A 19,259-nucleotide genomic window follows, 5' to 3' on the forward strand; every position below is an offset into this window, starting at 1 on the left:
CTTCCCAGCTGCACTTAAACTGATCCCTCTGAAACTACTTCACTCACATTTGTCCCCTTTTCCCTTGTAAAATGGAACTACAGGCACTCCTCCAGTCCTCTAGCACTCTCCCCTCTTTAAGAGAAACATTAAACAATCACCAACCAGTCCACCATCACTGTACTTCCCTTTTTAAGACACTCCGCATGACACCCATCCAACCCAGGTGCCATACCTGCTCTCATCATTTTAGTAACTGATATCTTTATTGTGTCGCAATTTACCATTTATGAACCTGGAGAACAGTTTTGGTTTATTTTTGCATTTTCCTACTAAACCTCTTTCAAAATTGCTTTCTTCCCTGCAAATTCTGGTATAGTCATTCCTAGCTTGTAAGCTTTTGCTTTATTGCTTCTTTTCTTTCTCCATTTTCCCCAAGCCGCATCCTTGTCCTTTTTCGCAATCTCACACTTTGTTAAACCAATCCTGTTTTTGCTTCTTCCCTTCTCTAGTCTTTGACATATGTTTGTTCATTTCTAGGTTGTAAATGTCAAGAAAGATTTCCCATTTCCTCTTTATTCCTGTGGTATTCATGAATTCCTCCCAGTTTGTTTCTTCAAAGAGTTTTCTCACCCCTACATAATCTGTTTTCCTAAAATTGAGTCTCCCTTGCATGTGTGATTCATTCCTTGGCTTTATTGCCATATCCTCCAGTTGAAATTCAATTGTAACTTGGTCACTTTTTCCTAATGGGCAAAGGTATTCAAGGAGTTGATGATGTGTTGCTCTTTGGTTAGTAACAGATCTAATCTTGTGGAAGTGTCATTTCCTCTTACCCAGGTCACTTCCTTTACCCACTGGGTTGTTGTGTTCTCCATTGTTATATTGAACAGTGTGTTTCCCCAGGAATCTGCTTTGCCACTAGCTTCCCATTCCTCCTAGTTGACATGTTTATTTACCTAGTTGTATCTTACGGGAAGGGGAGTTACGCTTGTGGGGTCCTGTCTCTGTATCTCGCCATATCTAATTTGCTCTTAAATTCTTGTATTGTTTTTGCACACACTATTGTTTCAGGTATGTTCCATACATCCACCGCTCTGTGGGTAAAGCTGCTGTTTTTTTATATATATATATATGTGCCTTCTATAACTGTCCTTTTTGATTTTCCTTCCATGTCCTCTTGTGTTTCTCTTATCCCAATCTAGGAATGCACAATCAGCCCATCCGTCCCTTTCTTGTATTATGTCTAGTAGTCTTGAGTAAAAACAGATCAAATTTGTGGTACATGATCTTCCCTGTCTAAATCCGAATTGTCTCAGATTTAGGATCTTGTTCTCCTCTAGATGTTTTATCCATCTACTTTTTATAACTTTTTCACAAATTTTAGCTACCGTGCTTGTGAGGGAAACCAGTCAGTAATTTGTTGGGTCGTCCTTATTTCCTCCTTATAAATTGGTACAATATCAGCATTTTTCCAGTCTTCTGGTATTTTTTCTTCTTTGAGTTAGCAACTTGTTATGTTATATATTTTGTCCATTCTTCTTTACATTTGTTTAATATCCAATTTACTATTCCATTCAGGCCGTGCAATATCCTGACATCAAGGTTCACTATATGATCCATTATTTCTTTCCGTGTTACTCTTATTTCCCTCAAGTGCATTTACTTAGTTGTATTATATGGGAAGGGGAGCTATGCTCATAGTGACCCATCTTTGTATCTTGCAATATCTATTCTGTTCTTAAATTATTGTATGGTTTTTGCACACACTATTGTTTTGTCCAATTTGTTCCAGACCACTCTGTCTGGATTTTTTTTTTTTTTTTTTTTTTTCTCTTCTATAACTATCCTTTTTGAGTTCCTTTTCATGTCCTCTTGTTTTTCTTTTATCCCACTTTAATAAGTCTTCTTTTGCAAGGACTTCCATGCCTTTCATGATTCTGTAAAAGGCCAATAGATCTCTTACTCTTCTTTGTTCCAGGGTTGGTAGTTCCAGTTTAGACAATCTTTGTTCGTATATCAGTTTTGAAAGTGTTGGTGCCATCTTTGTCGTTGCTCTTTCGATTTTTTCTAATTTCTTTGTATTCTTTTTTGTGGTGGGTGTCCATAGTGTTGCAGTGTACTCCAATCTTGATATTTTCAGTGTGACTAATATTTTTTATACCATTACTTCATCTAAGTAATTAAAAACCTCCTTTATTGATCGTAGTAAATTGAAGTTTTTTTCTGACTATTTTGTGGGAAGTGAACTTCAACATCAAGAAATGGAGTTTGAAAAAAGTAAAAATAGAATATCAGGGCAATATAAAATTTGTACAAAGGAATTAAAGAAAGTTAGAAAGGAACCTAAGAGTAATCATCAGCAATTATATGTCACCAGACAACCATATCAACAAAATAGTCAGAGAAACCATCAATTTACTAAGAGAAATGAAAGTGACCTTTGACTACTTGGATGAGGAAGTGGTAAAGAAAATATTAGTCACACTAATAAGACCAAGATTGGAGTATGCTGCAACATTATGGACGCCCAGTACAAAAAAGAATATAAATGAATTAGAAAGAATCCAAAGAGCAACAGCAAAGATGGCACCAACATTCTCAAAATTGATATACGAACAAAGATTGTCCAAACTTTGAACTACCAACACTGGAACAAAGAAAAGAAAGAGAAGATCTACTGGTCATTTACAAAGAAGATTTATTAAAGTGGGATAAAAGAAAAACAAGAGGACATGAAAAACTCAAAAAGGAAAGTTATAGAAGAGATCTGAAAAAGAATAGTTTCCCACATAGAGTGTTAGATCTCTGTAACAAGTTTGATGAGGCAACAGTGTTTGCAAAAACTATACAAGAATTTTAGAACAAACTAGATGCTGAAAGATACAAAGATGGGTCACTTCGAGCATAGTTCTCTTCCCGTACAATACAACTAGGTAAATACACAGATATAAATATATTATGGTGATGAGGTGGCAGTGAAATGATAAAGCTAGAGTTTGGAGTTTTACTCTGTTTTGTTTCATTATTGTTTTTATTTTCACTTTCAGGTTGATCAGTACTTTGCCAAGTACCTCACAAACAAGAAGCTCCTTGATCTTCAGTTCTCAGATGCCAATTTCCGCCGTTATGTACTCCTGCAAATGCTTATTTTAGCACAGTACCTTACCAGCCATGTAAAGTTTAAACAGTAAGTGCCATTGTTCTTCTGGTGACTTGGTGAAAAATCTTGCTCTTTTGGTGTATAAGGTTGATTCAGTTCAGTTCCTCTGATTTGCATTAGCTAGCTAATTAAACATATAGGATGTTTATACATCACTTTGATCCTGGTCAGGACTCATCACTGCTCAGATTTGCTTCTCGTTTGGAATTCCCCCAACCCCTGTGAAGATGTTGATATTTTTCTCAGGTGGGCCTAATACCATGTAACCTTGTAGAAGGACAGCTGTGCATCTTAGGGCACAATTTTCAAATATTTGAAAAGACTTAAGAATGAGCTGGATGAATAGGGGGAAGCTTTGAATGTGTATTTACCTAGTTGTATCTTATGGGAAGGGGAGCTACTCTCACGGTGTCCTGCCTTTGTATCTTGCAGTGTCTTTTGAGCAGGGAAGAGAGTGTGAAAGATAGGAATGAAATAAGAGATATTGTTGATGAGTGAGGAGCTGATATGGCTTGATGAAATGTTTCCTTCATTTTCATAAATGAGTGGATGAGGAAGGTCACAGATATAATGGTCAAGATAAACCAGTTTTATTTTGTTGGACCTTGCTGTCAGAAGAGCTTGCACTACTTACCCAATTATTGTGGTGGGGACAGGAATCCATCTTCAAAATGCAAAGATAGGAGGAGTATTTAAGGGAGATTTTGTTTCTGAATTGTGTTTTTGAGGATCTTTTGCCAAATACAGCTTACTCAAAGAAGCTGCCCTAAGCCTCCACCATGGCCTCCGGGCAGGACCTGAACCTGCAGCATGCGGCCTTCACGGTGTCCTTCGAGAGATGCCTGAACACCAGTTTGTTCCTGGCAATCAGCTTGCCCTTGGTGTTGCAGGAGGTACAATTGGTGTTTTTTTCAACTGTGCCCCACACATAGTCCATAGGGTTACAATCAGGCAAGTTGGGGGGGCCAGATGTTGGGCCTGGTGAAGTCGTAGAAGTTTGAGGGAACTTGGTCTTCATGAAGCATGGGACTTGGTGCGGACTGTAGGCTAGCCACCTGTTGTGCAACTGGTCCTGGCAGAAGTTCTTCTTGTCTGAGAAGAACCAGAGCACCCTTGGCTTGATTGGGTGTATGACCTTGTTGAGGAATTTCTTGGCTTTCATAAGGCAGTTCTATTGGGCCTCAGTGATGAGGAGTTGGCCCTTGTGCCTCTTGTATTAGGAGTAGTGAAGATCCTCGTTCAGCACTTTCTTCACAGTCACCACTCCGACACCCCTCTCTCTCGGCACACCTATTTTTGCAGCTTCTCGATTAATTTCTTCCAATATTCCAGTGCTTTCCAGTTGTCCATCTTTCTAGCTCTCACATCCACCAATAGTACACAGAATTAGCTATCCATTGCACTTTAACATTATTAAATCCTTCAAATGGTTCTGAAATGACAGAAGATAAAATAATTATAAAATTTATCCCGAACACCCTGTATATAGTTGCTAGGGACTGTACACACATGTGTGAAATTGTCATCTACTTTGATGAACTTTATTATGGCTTTGCAGAGAGTCATTATCAGAAGACCAGTTGGTGTGGGTGAAGGGGATGGTGGAGCGTGTGTATGGTCTTTTAGCTGAAACACCACCAGACGGACCAGCCTTTGTCAAAACTGTCAAGCATATCCTCAAGGTAAGGCATCAACTTTGCCTTTTTAAGATTTCATAATTTTTTTGGGGGGGATTCAGTTTTGATAACTAGAGAATATGGATGTTCATTACATTACCCTACTTTATATGTATATATATGTACAACACTGAATGGGTCCCAGTGACTAGAGATACATTTTTATCAACCACAATGCACTTTAATTCTAAGCCGTCAACATCAGAAGAACCGTAGAGGCACATGCAGAAATTGAAACGTAGGCCCGAGGACTCGAACCAGCGGCGGTAAGCACATGACCAGTACTGTAGTGACTTGGACCAAGTCACTACAGTACTGGTCACGTGCTTACCGCCGTTGGTTCGAGTCCTCAGGTGTACCACGTTTCAATTTCTGCATGTGCCTCCATGGTTCTTCCGATGTGGATGGCGTAGAATTAAAGTACATTGTGGTTGATAAAAAAAAATATATATATATATAGGTATACTCATTAATTTACTTCCATCCTTGCTTGGCCATTCCCTGCTACATGTGATCTTAGATACTTAAAGTTCTTCACTTCCAGCTACTCTCCATTGAAACTCGCCTCCAACTCATTGTTACTCTCTACCCTTGTACATCTCATTACAAGTTATTCAGACTTATTACAAGTATTACTATTATATCTGTCAAACTAAGTATGTTTCATTGTAAGCACTATGATCTGGGTGTTATTTTCTGTTCTGATGTTACAGCGTGAGGAGAAGTGGAATGAATGGAAGAATGATGGCTGCCCTGAGTTCAAGAAACCTGTAGGGGCAAATGCAGCCCCTGTTCATAATGGGAAGGAAACCACTGTAAGTTTACTAAGGTTCTGGTTGGAGTCATCCTCCCAGATCCTCTTATGACTTTATTTTTCTTAGGAAAAAATTGCAGAGTTGAGAGTCCCCAATTCCCATTTACATAGGAATGTGGTGGTAGCCTTTGGTTTATGTAATATAAAGGATTAATCTAATTACTTTGTTAGATATGCATTGCTGTGCACCTTTGTTTCAAAATCCATGTATGAAAATATGAAAATTATAGTTTTAATGGTGAATACAAGGTTGGGGGACTAGTATTAATGGTTTTAAGTCTGTAGAATGAGGGATATGGTTAGTAATGTGTTAGGCAGATGGTCCTGCTCCACATTGGGCAGCCAAATGTAAGGCTGGTTGAAAGCAAACTCTGACTCTGATGGAGAGTTGGTTTTATTTAGCAATGAGTGTTGGGCACCAATGGGGGGGGGGGGGGGTTGACGAGACGGCGAGGGAGGTGACAACTGTGTTTCAAGTCATGTCCCCAAGCAATCATTCTGGGGAAGGAGGTGAGAAAGCAAGGAGCAGCAAGCTAGGCTCACGTATGATGCTCTGAGGCGATCTGAATCTTTGGCGTTGGTCCATCCTTTATATATATGGGTAGGTCATGACCCATGCTCCTAATTGGTGTGAGGTCAAGTGTGATGTGAGGGAAGTCAAATGCAAAAACATTCTCAGGCTGCTGACTCGTGTAGATAGAGGATATGAAGTGGGTATTGCATGTGAGTTCCTTCAAAAGGGCTTTGTGGTGTCTCATGTGGCAGACCCTGGCACTGGTTAGTCATTCTTGGGAGGGCCTCACAGGGTTCATGCGTTTCCTCAAATGGTCTTTGTGATGGTCAGGTGGCCAGCTGTGGCTCATGTGGCTGGGTGGCATATGAGTCACACAACTGGCCCCATGAGTGATTCCCTTGGGAGGCCGCAGAGGTCAAATGTCATGGGTAGAGAACAGGTGAGGACCAGGAGTGAGGACTACTAACATAATGAAATGGTAGATGTAAGTTTGTCATTGTAGGTGGACGATGGTGAGAATAAGATGTCAGTGAGGCGTGGAAGGAAACGCAGGGTGTGTGACCTAATTCGGGAAGCTGACATTAAGAAGAGGTACATCATGGGCAAGTAAGTGTAGCCATCAGAGCAAAGAAACTGATGTTCTTTATTCATAATGCCAATTGCTGAAGTTGTGATATAAGTGCCTCTTAATACTGAAACTGCAAGAAAGAACCAGGGTAATGGATTTATTGATTGCTTCTCCACCTCCTGCAGTAGTGACATGACAAAACTGTGGAACCTGTGTCCAAACAATCTAGCAGCTTGTCGTGTCAATGAGCGAGACTTTGTACCAACACTGGAAGCCTATTTTGCCAGTGCCATTGACCAGACTTTTGCCAAGACTGAGATCAAGGAGAGTGACAGGTGAGTAAGCACAGAGAAAAGGAAGGCTTGGAGAAAGCCTGCCAAAGGGTGTTAAAGTTTGGTAGGACTGTTGGAGACTTCCAAAGAATTCTTACACTATATTTGTTAAATATAATTAAACATGTAAGGATGAGATTAATAGAACAAGAAAATATCAGCATAGTATTACAGAATGCTCTTCAGTACCAAGGGTTGCTCTTTAAACTAGAGAAACTGTTGCTTCTCCTGTATGCTCTTAGGTTGATCTTTTCCCTGCCTTTATTTATGAGGGTTTTATTTTTTCATTCTTTTCCTCACAACATACATACAAATATCAAAAGGCCTTGTCCCACTTGTAAGAGTGGGGGGGGAGGTCAAGTCAAAATATATACCCACCCTTAACCCACACCTATCCAAAACCCAATTATTGTACCTTCTATTTTAGCTCCTTGTAGATAAAGGGTTATCCTTGTCCCCTGCCCACTACTCTGGTCAGAGGCAATGCAGCAAGACACAGCACCTCTATAGCAGGGCCCGACAGATGAAGCTGGGTCACTTTCACTGCTTTTTTGAGGAAAGGTGCATTTATCAACATCTTAAGCAATTGTTGTTGATCTTTCATTCCATACCAGCAGTTCCATGTCCATTTTCCTATACCTTTTTCTCATTAGAATACCATTATCATATCTACTTTTTCGTTGCTCTCCTCAAATGTCTTTACAGGTTTGGGATCATCTTGGTTGCTACCCTTTGTATTCTGTTTTTCTGATATCCTTGTATGTGCGTGTGTAATGCACCTCAGTCATAGATCACACATTGGACCTGTAGTCAACAGCTATCACCCTCCCAGGTGAGAGCTCATATCTATGGGTAATGCTGTGACCTTGTATACTTGCGCACCTAGACAGAGATGATTTATTAAAGTGGGACAAGAGAAAAGCAAGAGGACATGAAAAGAAACACAAAAAGGATAGTTATAGAAGAGATCTGAAAAAAAAAAATAGCTTCCCACACAGAGTGGTGGATATCTGGAATAAATTGGATGAGGCACCAGTGTGTGCAAATACTATTCAAAAATTTAAGAACAAATGTAATGCTGAAAGATACAAAGACGGGTCACTATGAGCATAGCTCCCTTCCTGTATAATACAACTAGGTAAAATAAGAAAAATTTAAATGTGACAAAGGTTACAAATGGAGGGAACAGTGTGGAAATGATCACAATAAGAGTTGAAGATAAGGACATGAAAAAGAGTGTGTTTGTAGTGATTTATGTGCCCCCAAAAACAGGTTCTTGGAGAGAGAGAGATTACTCTAAAATGTTAGAAGATACAAGGATTTCATTAAATGGGGTGCTGAAAGATGGAGGAAACATGGTACTTATGGGAGATTTTAACTGCAAAGAAATCTGTTGGGAGGAGATGACAGTGAAAGGTGGAGAGGAATTATGGGGAAATGTATTACTTGATATGACTATGGAATATACAATGACACAATGGGTAAGGGAAAATGCCAGATATAGAAATAATGAAGAACCATCAAGACTATATTCTTTACATCAGAACCTAAACTTGTGGATAAATTTGAATACAAGACACCAATTGGGAAGAGTGACCACGCAATACTTGAGGTAGAACTAAAGGAGGAAATTTATGTGGAGAGAAAAGAGAGGAAGAAAATGGAAGATTATGATGGAAATATATGAAGAGGTGGATAAATATGTACATACATATACCAAAGGCTTTCCCCCATATAAGGGAGGTAGCCAAAAAACAAAGGCATAAAAACCACTCCCACCCATTCCATCTCTATCATACTCCACTCCCCTCCACCCTCTTCCCTCCCTCTTGGCACCTGGATGATGGGTCATCCCTGCATCTCGCCCAATGCCCTGGGTCAGAAGCAGTGTCACAAGACACAGCACATCCACAGCAAGGCCACTTCATTAAATCGGCAACCCCCCCCCTCTAAGTCCCCTCATGCAGAAAAGAAGACAGGGAGGAATTTCTTTGGGCTGCGTCAAATTATTTCTCACACATACTCCCTTAACCCCCATCCCCCACCCATTCCACCTCATAGATCACACCATTCTCCATTTACCCCTATCTTCTGTCTTCTCCCGTCTTTCCTCAACAGACATTCCCCTCTTCCCCAAAGCCCTTTTTACCCCATCTCATCCTAGGTAGATCCCTCATGTTCACTCCTTCCACCTCTGCCTTCCACACCTTTTTTACTAATATTCACTCTTTCCATGTGTCCAAACCATCCCAATACTCTTTCATTAACCCTATCTCCCAACTCCCTTTCCACTCCTGTTCTCCTCCTCACCTCATTTCTCACTCTATCCAGCCTAGTAACCTTTATCATACTTCTCAGGCACCTAATTTTAAACACATTCAATCTCCTCTCTTCCTCTCTTATGTTTCATGTTTCTGCCCCATACAGTGCTGTCAGCACAATCACTCCTTCATACAATCTCCTCATAGCATCCATTCCCAAATGTCTATTTCTCATTACACTTTTTAATCCCCCAAGGCATTTACTTGCTTCTCTCAATCTACATTCTACCTCCACCTCCACTCCCTTTCCCGCCACATTCACACCCAAGTATCTAAAACTATCCACTTCCTCCAGTCTCTCTCCCTTAATACTCACTTCCAGTCTGCTGCCTTTTTCTCTCCTTGTACATCTCATCACCTTACCTTTACCCACATTTATCTTCAACTTTCTTATTTCACACACCTTCCCAAACTCTGTCCCCAACTTCCTCAATCCCTCTGATTCTGCCACAAGTGCAGTGTCATCAGCAAACAACTGGCTTGTCTCCCACTTTCCGCCATTTTCTTTAACCATTTCCAATCCCTGACCCACTACCCTTGCATTTACCTTTCACACAACCCCATCCATGTATAAATTGAACAGCCAGGGTGACATAACACATCCCTGACGAAGTCCCACCTTTACCTCAAACCACTCACTTTCTTCATTTCTAATCCTAACACAAGCTCTACTACTCTAGTAAAAACTCTTGACTGCTCTTAAAAGCTTTCCTCCTATCCCACGTGCCTGGAAATCCTCCCACAGTGCCTTCCTGTCTACCCTGTCATAAGCCTTTTCCAAATCCATAAAAGTCCAAAATACATCCTTACCATTTCCTATAGCTTTCTCACATATCTGTCTTACCACAAAAATCTGATCTACACAACCCCTACCTGTCCTAAACCCACACTGTTCCTCACCAATTACTCTCTGTTCCTTTTATAGATCCTCTCTAACAAGACCCTCCCATAAGCCTTCACAATTACAGTTAACAAACTGATCCCTCTGAAACTACCACACTCATACTTGTCCTCTTTTCACTTGTAAAGTGGAACTATACAGGCATTCCTCCAGTCCCCCGTCACTCTACCCTCTGTTCAACAAACATTAAATAACCTCACCAGCCAGTCCACCATCACTGTACCTCCTTTTTTCAGGCATCCTGCATGACATCCATCCAACCCAGGTACCTTACTTGCTCTCATCTTCTTAACATCTGCCTTCACTTCATCTTTCCTTATTTTTCCTCCATTTTCCTCACTCATCACTGTCATTTTCTTAGTGCTTCCCACTGCAACAACCTTTCCCTCCCTATCCTCCTTCACGTTTGATAATTTCCCAAAATACTCTGCCCATCTTCCTCTTACTGCCTATTCTTCCATTATCATCTCTCCATCTGTCCCTTTTACCTTTTCTTCTTTACTTGATTCGCCTCCTCTTCCTCTCAAAATTTCTTTCCAAAACATTTTTTATTACTTTCAAAATTTTCTGTCCTACTCTTACCCCATTTCACATCTGCTCTCCTCTTTGCCTCCTTTACCTTATGCTTTACTTCTCTTTTCTTTGTACCTTTCATATGATTCCCTTGTCTTAAAGAAAGTATGGAAAAAGACTGTGAATCACTACAGAGACCGTGACAAAATCTGGGAATGGAGTCAAAAGTGGGAAGTGAACTTCAACATTAAGAAATGTAGTATAATAGATTTTGGAAAAAGTAAAAAAAAAAGAATATCAGGACAATATAAAATTGGTGCAAAAGAAGTAAAGAAAGTTTCAAAAAGGACCTAGGAGTAATTATCACCAAAGACATGTCCCCAAGCAAGCATACAAACAAAATAGAGAAACATATAATTTACTGAGATCAATAAAGGTGGCTTTTAACTACTTGGATGAGGAAATAGTAAAGAAAATACTAGTCACACTGATAAGATTGAGATTAGAGTATGCTGCAACACTATGGACATCCAGTATAGAAAAGAACATAAGGAAAATAGAAAAAATCCAAAGAGCAACAACAAAGATGGCCCAACACTTTCAAAATTGTCATATCAGCTAAGATTGTCTAAACTGGAACTACCAACCCTAGAACAAAGAAGAGAAAGAGATCTATTGGCCATATACAGAATCATGAAAGGCGTGGAAGTCCTTGACAGAGAAGACTTATTAAAATGGGATAAAAGAAAAAGAAGGGGACATGAAAAGAAAGTCGAAAAGGATAGTTATAGAAAAGATCTGAAGAAAAAAAGTTTTGCACTCAGAGTGGTGGATGTTTGGAACAAATTGGATGAAACAATAGTGTGTGTAAACTAGATATTGCGAGATACTAAGATGGGTCATTACGAGCATAGCTTCCCTTCCTATATAATATAACTAAATAAATAAACACACATGGAAAAAGTACTGTGAATTGATACAGAGATTGGCTAAACTGGAACTACCAACCCTGAAACAAAGAAGAGAAAGAGGCGATCTATAGGCCATTTACAGGATCATGAAAAGGCATGGAAGTCTTTGACAGAGAAGACTTATTAAAGTGGGATAAAAAAAAGGGGGGGGGAGGGACATGAAAAGAAACTTGAAAAGGATAGTTATAGAAGAGATCTGAAAAAAAAAAGTTTTTTTAAGTGGTGGATGTTTGGAATAAATTGGACAAAACAATAGTGTGTGCAAACACCATACAAGAATTTAAGAACAAACTAGATGTTGCGAGATACAAAGACGGGTCACTATGAGCATAGCTCCCCTTCCCGTATAATACAACTGGGTAAATTCACACACAATTCCTTGCCTACCAGAGTTGGAATGCCAGCTCACTGTGCAGCATTACTAAAATTTTCAGCCTTGAGCGAAACTCAAACTCAGATCATTGTATTAGTATTTATCTAGGTGTACCTAGTTGTACGTAGTTGTATTTTGCGAGAAGAGAGCTATGCTCGTAGTGACCTGCTGTTGTATCTTTCCGCATCCAGTTTTTTCTTGAAGTCATGTATTGTTTTAGCACTCACTGTTTCAGTTTGTTCCAGATATCTATCACTGTGTGGGAAGCTATTCTAATTCAGATCTCTTCTGTAACTGTCCTTCTTAAGTTTCTTCCCGTGCCCTCTTGTATTTCTTGTGTCCCATTTTAGTAGGTTATCCCTATCAAGAATTTCCATTCTTTTCATAATTCTGTAAATGGTTAGCAAATCACCTTTCTCTTCTTTGTTCCAGGGTTGGTAAATTTAGTTTATCCAATCTGTGTTCATATGTCTTTTTTTTTTTTCTTCATCCATGTAGTCAAAGGCTACTTTCGTTGATCTTAACAAGTTAAAGTTTCTGACTAGTGGTTGAGTGTGTATAAGTGCTTTGTGTGTTGTAAAGATCATCTGATTAAATCATGTCTTTAATGAACCCAGCTTAGTTTTTGTGTTTTGTGTCTATCTAGGTTTATTTTTTAAAGACTCAGGCTGTGGAATCATAGTTTAATGTTATTCATATGGTCATATTTATTAGGCTGCTAGAGTGCTTATAAAAGTCAATACATCTACTTGGAGTTGACTGGGTTTTTTTTTTATTAACACATTTTTAAACACATTTACATACATACATATACCAAAGGCTTTTTCCCCCTTACATGGGGAGTAGCCAAAAAGAAAAAGGCATAGAAATTACTCCCACTCATTTCATTTCCTATATTTTCCACTCCCCTCCTCCCTCCCTCCTATCTTGGCACTTCCTGGATGATGGGTCATCCCTGCATCCTGTCCACTGCTCTGGGTCAGAAGCATTGTCACAAGACACAGCACATCCACAACTAGGCCACTTCATAAATTCGGCGACCCCCCCCCCTCTCTGTCCCCTCATGCAGGAAAGGAGAAGATGGGGAGAATATCAATATCAGTATTGATGATATTAAACACATTTATTAACATTTGACGCATTTATTAACACATTTTTTATTAATTTTTATTAACAGAATAGTAAATGATTGCAACTTTGGATGGAGAGCTCTGCGACTCCTTGCCTGCCGTTCCCCACACTTCTTCACACATTCCCAGAATGCCATATCCACTCTTCCGGACTACCTCACCACAATGGTCAAGAAAATTGCCAAGGAAGTACCAGTAAGTTTTAAGTCAACTTGCAGCTTACCATCAGTTTTAACTCCTTTCCTTTGTGAATGGGTGACATTATGGTGGTGAGGAGCATATATCAGGAGGTCTTTATATGTGCCCAAAGCCACCTTTGCCCTATGCATTTAGGCTGTTTATGTATGTAATAGTCACTGCTGGGAACTGGGGAGAAGTGTAGGACTTGAAACTGTAACTAAGATATGAATGCCCCCTGCTTCTAATTGCACCACCAGTGTATGATGGGTAATATGGAGATATGATGGTGAGGAGAATATGCTGGGATGTGTGTAGCTGCAGCTGAAGCTGTCACCTTTTCCCTATACACTTGGACTAGTGGGGCAAGTAACAGTCACTGCTGGGAATGAAAGAGGACTGCATGATACAAACAAGCAAATGCGAGACCATGCTTTTGATTAAGCCACCAGTGCACATGGAGATGATAGCTTAATGGCAGCAAGACTAAAAGGATGAGTACCCCTTTGTACAGAAAAGGTTAATTGAGGAAGGGGCACTACAGAGATGGATAAAATAGGTTCAAGTTAAAGTTTACCTTTTTATTTGTAGCACCAGTATTATCACTTGGATTTTGTAAGGATCTTTTTTCTATATAGTGAATGCACTTGAGCTGTCTGGTTTGTGATTACACTGAGATATCTTAATCTTGCCAACCACCACTTGTGTAGACATTTAGGTCCAGGACATAAACCCCCTTTGGGAATTGGTGGTATTTTGTGTCCTGGGAGGCCAATTCCCAAAGTGGGCGTATGTCCTGGTTCCAAACATCTGCACAAGTGGCAGTTGGTGAGTGTTGAATTAAGAGACTTCAGTGTGTTATGAATGAATACATAAAATTATTTTTATTGTGTTCTATCATATTTAAAAAAAAAATCTAGTGTGAATCATGGTGGATGAATAATGAACTAAAGAGAAAGATTGAATACAAGGAATAGAATGATAATTGTTGCCTTAAATCTCATTAACTGGAAACCTGCAGTCCCACAGGAGTTGTTCTTGGGTCCTTTCACAGATCTCACTTGAAAACTCTGTATTGCCATCTATATTGTATTAGTGTGGGACTGTTTCTGTGTTGCCATCTGAAAGTAGTAGAAGGGAGGAGGGCAGTTGCTGGTCGTCAATTGTCCACATGTGAGGTGTAAAAAATATAGTTGAAGTTGATACAGAGATCTTGGGTCTAATCCAGAGATTGAGTGTTAGCCCCTCATTGCTGCACCTTTTGATGGAGGTAAGGGGGTTGATGGGTTTTGAAAATGGGTAGTGATGCAATCTGTCTTGTAGGATTACTACAAGCAGATACCCTTCAGTGGTCCCACAAGATATAAAGGAATGAAAATATTCTTTAGTATTAATGTGCCATTAATGAATTTCAAGTAAAATACTATTTTTCTTTCCAGTCACAACTTTCAGAAGATGTAAAAGTAGATGAGGAAGAAGAAGAGAAGGAAGAGAAAGTTATACCAGTATTAGAACAGGCAGTAGCAGTAAAAGAGGAAGAGGAGGAAATGGAGGAAGAGGACAGTGGAGGGCAAGAACGACCTGAGATTCGACCCCTGAATGCAGAGGAACAAGCAGCAATAGCAGCCAACCTTGCAAAAATTGGCAATGATGCATGGAAGCTACTTGCCAAGAAACTCAGCTTTGCACCAGATGAGGTTAATTTTTTTATGTATTATGGCTGAGCGTGTTAGGGCGTCGTTACTTGCGGTGAAGTTTGAGGGGATGGCAGTTCGAATCCTGCCACCAGCGAAGTTGAACCAAGGGCATGGTTCATTAAATTCCACGCTACAAAGCCTATGCCTTCTCCCTTCCCTGCTGAACAGACATTCCTCTTTTACTCAAAGCCCCTTTTACTGCATCCATCCATCACATTTTTAGTCTTCCTCTCAAGTTCACGCCATCCTCCTCTACTATTTTGATGTGGAATTGAAAGACCAAAAGTTCTTTCACTTATGTATCATCCTTAACCATAACCATATCTCCTCATCACTGGACCCTTTACCTGGTTTGAAGTGAAGATGAAGTGAAAGCAGTTATTAAAATGATGAGAGCAGTTAGATGGATGTCATGAAGAATATGAAAAAGGGAGGTCCGGTGATGGTGGACTGGCTGGTAAGGTTGTTTAATGTTTGTCTAAAAGTGGGTAGAGTGCCAGAGATCTGGAGTGCCTATATAGTTCCACTTTACAAGGGAAAAGGAGGCATGTAAGTGTAGGAGTTTCAGTGGGATCAGTTTGTTGAGTGTAGTTGGGAAGGCTTATGAGAGGGTTTTGATTGAGAGGAACAGAGGGAGTAATTGGTGAGGAGCAGTGAGAAAGCTTTAGGAAAAGCTAAGGATGTTTTTGGGACTTTATGGATTTGGAAAAGGCTTATGACAGGGTAGACAGGAAGTCACTGTGGGAGGTATTGCAGATATGTGATAGGAGGAAAGATGTTAAGACCAGTCAAGAGTTTTTACAAGTAGTAGAGCCTGTGTTAGAAATAGAATTGGAGAGAGTGAATGATTTGAGGTAAAGGTAGAACTTTGCCAGGAATGTGTCATATCACTATGGCTGTTCAAGCTATACATGGATGAGGTGGTGCAAGAGGTGAATGCAAGGATAATGGGCCTGGATTGGAGATGGTTAAAGAAAATGGAGAAAAATGGGAGATAAGTCAGGTGTTGCTTGCTGATGACACTGAGCTTGTAACAGGATCAGAGGAAGGATTAAGGAAATTAGTGATGGAGTGTGGGAAGGTGTGCGAAAGAAGGAAGTTGAAGATTGATGTGGGTAAAAGTAAGGTGATGAGATGTACAAGGGAGAGGATTGCAGCAAATTGGAAGTGAGCATTAATGGAAAGAGACTGGATGAAGTGGATAACTTTAGATACTTGGGTGTGAATGTGGTAGGAAAGGGAGGAGTGGAGGTGGAGGTAGAATGTAGATTGATAGAAGTAAGTAAATGCCTTGGAAGTTAAAAAATGTAATGAGAAATAGACATTTAGGAATGGATGCTAAGACGAGATTGTATGAAAGTGTGATTGTGCCAACAGCACTGTATGGGTAGAAACATGTAACATAAGTAACATACATACATACATATACATAAGTAACATAAGAGAGAAAAAAAGTTTGAATGTGTTTGAGATGAAATGCCTAAGAAGTATGGTAATGGTTACTAGGCTGGATAGAGTGAGAAATGAGGAGGAGAGCAGGGATGGAAAGGGAGTTGGGATATAGGGTTGATGAGAGATTATTGGGATGGTTTGGACACCTGGAAAGAATGAGTGAAGAAAGATTAGTAAAAGAGGTGTGGAAGGCAGAGATGGAGGGAGTGAACATGAGGGGGCAACCAAGGATGAGATGGATGGATGGAGCAAGAGGGGAATGTGTTGAGGAAGGAAGGGAGAAGACAGAAGATAGGGGTGAGAATAGTTGTGTTTGGATGATGCTATGATGCATGGAAGGGAGTGGGTTGGGTTAAAGGAGTATGTGTGAATATTTTGATGCAGCCTAAAAGGATTTTGCCCCATCTTTTCTTTTTCTGGATGAGGGGACAGGGAGGGGAGTCGCCAATTAAATGAAGTGGCCTTGCTGCATTGCTTCTGATTCAGGGATGACCCGTCATCCAAGAGGACCCAAGAAAAGAGGGAGGGGTGGTGAATGAGAGTGGAGTATGTGGGGATGAAATGGATGGGAGTGGATTTTATGCCTTTGACTTTGGTTACCTCCTTTGTAAGGGGGGAAAAGCCCTTTGTGTATGTGTATACTAATTTTATTACAGCATTTTCTTTTCTTTTTTCTTTTGTAGATCTTATACATGAGTGAGAAGCCAACTGAAGAGGAGCAGGCAGCCTTCTTGTTGCAGCTTTGGGTGGAGAACGAGAGGGAGGATGCCAACAAAGAGGAACTCCTTTACAAATTAGAGGGCCTGAAGATGGCTCATGTAGCCGAAGGTGTCTTTACATAAACAATTAATGCTAGAAAATTAAAGTGTCATTATGGAATACCAGAATTTACCATTTTTTAAGTTTAGTAGTGGTATAATCTTATAATGAAGGAGAACTTAAATCCCATGTATGGTTATGCCTTTCTGTACTTTCTACTAAAATATTCTCAGGAGCACTTATTTTATTAACCTTTCTGTAGTTGAAATGGATGATGATGTGATGCATGAGGTGGAATGGGTGAGGTAGTATGTGTGAGAAAAATTTGACGCAGCCCGAAGGGATTTCTCCGCGTCTTCTCCTTTTCTGTATATATGTATGTATGTATCATAGATATGCAAACAAAATTAAACTGTCAGAAAAAGAGTGGGAGAGTGTGTTGAAGCTATTTATAACTTTTTTAAGGCCATGTACCGTTTTCTATATTTAAGACCAGGCATTTCTTGATAAAAGTATTAAAAGTTCACTCCAGTTTTATAATTCATTTGAATTTCAAAGAGAATCTTTATATGTCTACAAGCTTATTAAAAGAATGCATCAATTGTCATATTTAAGAATATGTATCACATGTTAAGATTATTTCAACATCATTCGCTTTTCGCTATTCATACAATGTTCATAGTACAATCTGGAATGGGTGGGAATGATTTTATGCCTTTTCTTTTTGGCTACCCCCCTTGTAAGGGGGAAAAAGCCTTGGTATATGTATGTATGTACAATCTGCATTAGACTTCTTGGATAAATATGCGCTCCATGGCTGCCACAGTAACTTTAGAAGATTGGGTTTCTTTTTTACAATGGCTTTCTTGAATGCATGCTTCAAATGACTTCAGCGATGGATTTCGAAAAAAGTGAAGAAATGCTGCGACAGGAAAGAAAACAAAACAGGTTCCTCCAAAAAAACACCTGAAGAAGACAAAGGCTTCAAGAACCTCATCACCAGAATCCCAAAGGAGGAAATTCTACAGGAAAACAAGAAGAAGGCTGAGACTTACCTGTGTTCCTCGGACTGGTGCGAGGTCAAATTTCTTGGAAGGGGAGCCTTCGGAAAAGTCGTGCTCATGAAGAACATGACTTCGAAGGAACTAGTAGCACATAAAATTGTTCATCGGTTCTTCCTGTTGACGTCTCTTTGGGAGGCATTTGTCCACTACCAGATCCAACACAGCAACGTCGTCCAGTTGATCTGCTTCAAAAGGGCGCTCAACAAAACTGTTCTGTGTTTGGAGTACCGTGCACAAGGAACTGTCTTCAACGTCTGCAGCCACATCAATGAAGAGGAAGCCCACAAACTCTTCAGTCAACTGATGGAGGCAGTCGAGCATCTGCACTCCAGAGGAGTCGTGCACCGAGACCTGAAACCGAAGAACCTCCTTCTAATGGAGGAAAAGGTACTCAAGGTTGCCGACTTCAGTATCGCTAGGATCTACATCGTCGAGAAGAAAGAGGTCCTTTTCAAAGGATGCGTTGGGACAAGGGCATACATAGCCCCCGAGATCCTCGCCTGCTTAAAATACTCGGGTCCTCTGGCGGATTTGTGGTCCTGCGGCCAGTGCTTCCACTTTTAGGATAATTACCCTATTTTAGGGTAATCAAACCTATGCTGGGGTAGAGTTTAGGGTAATGTTTTTTTTTAGGGTAATGGGCAAATTTTGGGGTACAAATAAAGAATCTAGGGCAATCAGACACATTCACATTCCTTTAGAACAAAACCAATTTAGAATATTTTTTTTTATCTTTTCGACATTGATAAATAACGAATATATATGATGGACAGGCATGACAATGTTATGTCCAGTAACTCCTTGGCCTTTTAAAATTGTGGAGCTTATTCCTAAATCTCTTGTGGATGTAATTAA

General features: G+C 40.0%; 2 protein-coding genes across 2 annotated transcripts in view; both read left to right on the plus strand.

Annotated features, from left to right (window-relative positions):
- Positions 1 to 17,575, plus strand: part of Hpr1 (THO complex 1-like protein Hpr1) — a 46,869-nt gene extending 29,294 nt beyond the window's left edge. The window contains exons 7-14 of the mRNA XM_076182045.1: positions 3,030 to 3,169; positions 4,701 to 4,824; positions 5,532 to 5,633; positions 6,649 to 6,752; positions 6,900 to 7,049; positions 13,303 to 13,450; positions 14,872 to 15,129; positions 17,265 to 17,575. Coding sequence (XP_076038160.1) covers positions 3,030 to 3,169; positions 4,701 to 4,824; positions 5,532 to 5,633; positions 6,649 to 6,752; positions 6,900 to 7,049; positions 13,303 to 13,450; positions 14,872 to 15,129; positions 17,265 to 17,423 — 1,185 coding nt within the window. The 3' untranslated portion in view covers positions 17,424 to 17,575. The remainder of the gene's footprint in view (positions 1 to 3,029; positions 3,170 to 4,700; positions 4,825 to 5,531; positions 5,634 to 6,648; positions 6,753 to 6,899; positions 7,050 to 13,302; positions 13,451 to 14,871; positions 15,130 to 17,264) is intronic.
- Positions 17,576 to 18,153: 578 nt separating this feature from the next.
- Positions 18,154 to 18,968, plus strand: LOC143018497 (uncharacterized). Its single transcript, XM_076173879.1, has 2 exons — positions 18,154 to 18,165; positions 18,234 to 18,968. The coding sequence occupies exons 1-2, from the start codon at positions 18,154 to 18,156 to the stop codon at positions 18,966 to 18,968; spliced, it is 747 nt and encodes a 248-aa protein (XP_076029994.1).
- The last annotated feature ends 291 nt before the right edge of the window (positions 18,969 to 19,259 follow it).

Source organism: Oratosquilla oratoria, chromosome 3 (genome assembly GCF_046742065.1).
Source record: "Oratosquilla oratoria isolate Oo_2021 chromosome 3, ASM4674206v1, whole genome shotgun sequence".
Lineage (NCBI taxonomy): Eukaryota > Metazoa > Arthropoda > Malacostraca > Stomatopoda > Squillidae > Oratosquilla > Oratosquilla oratoria.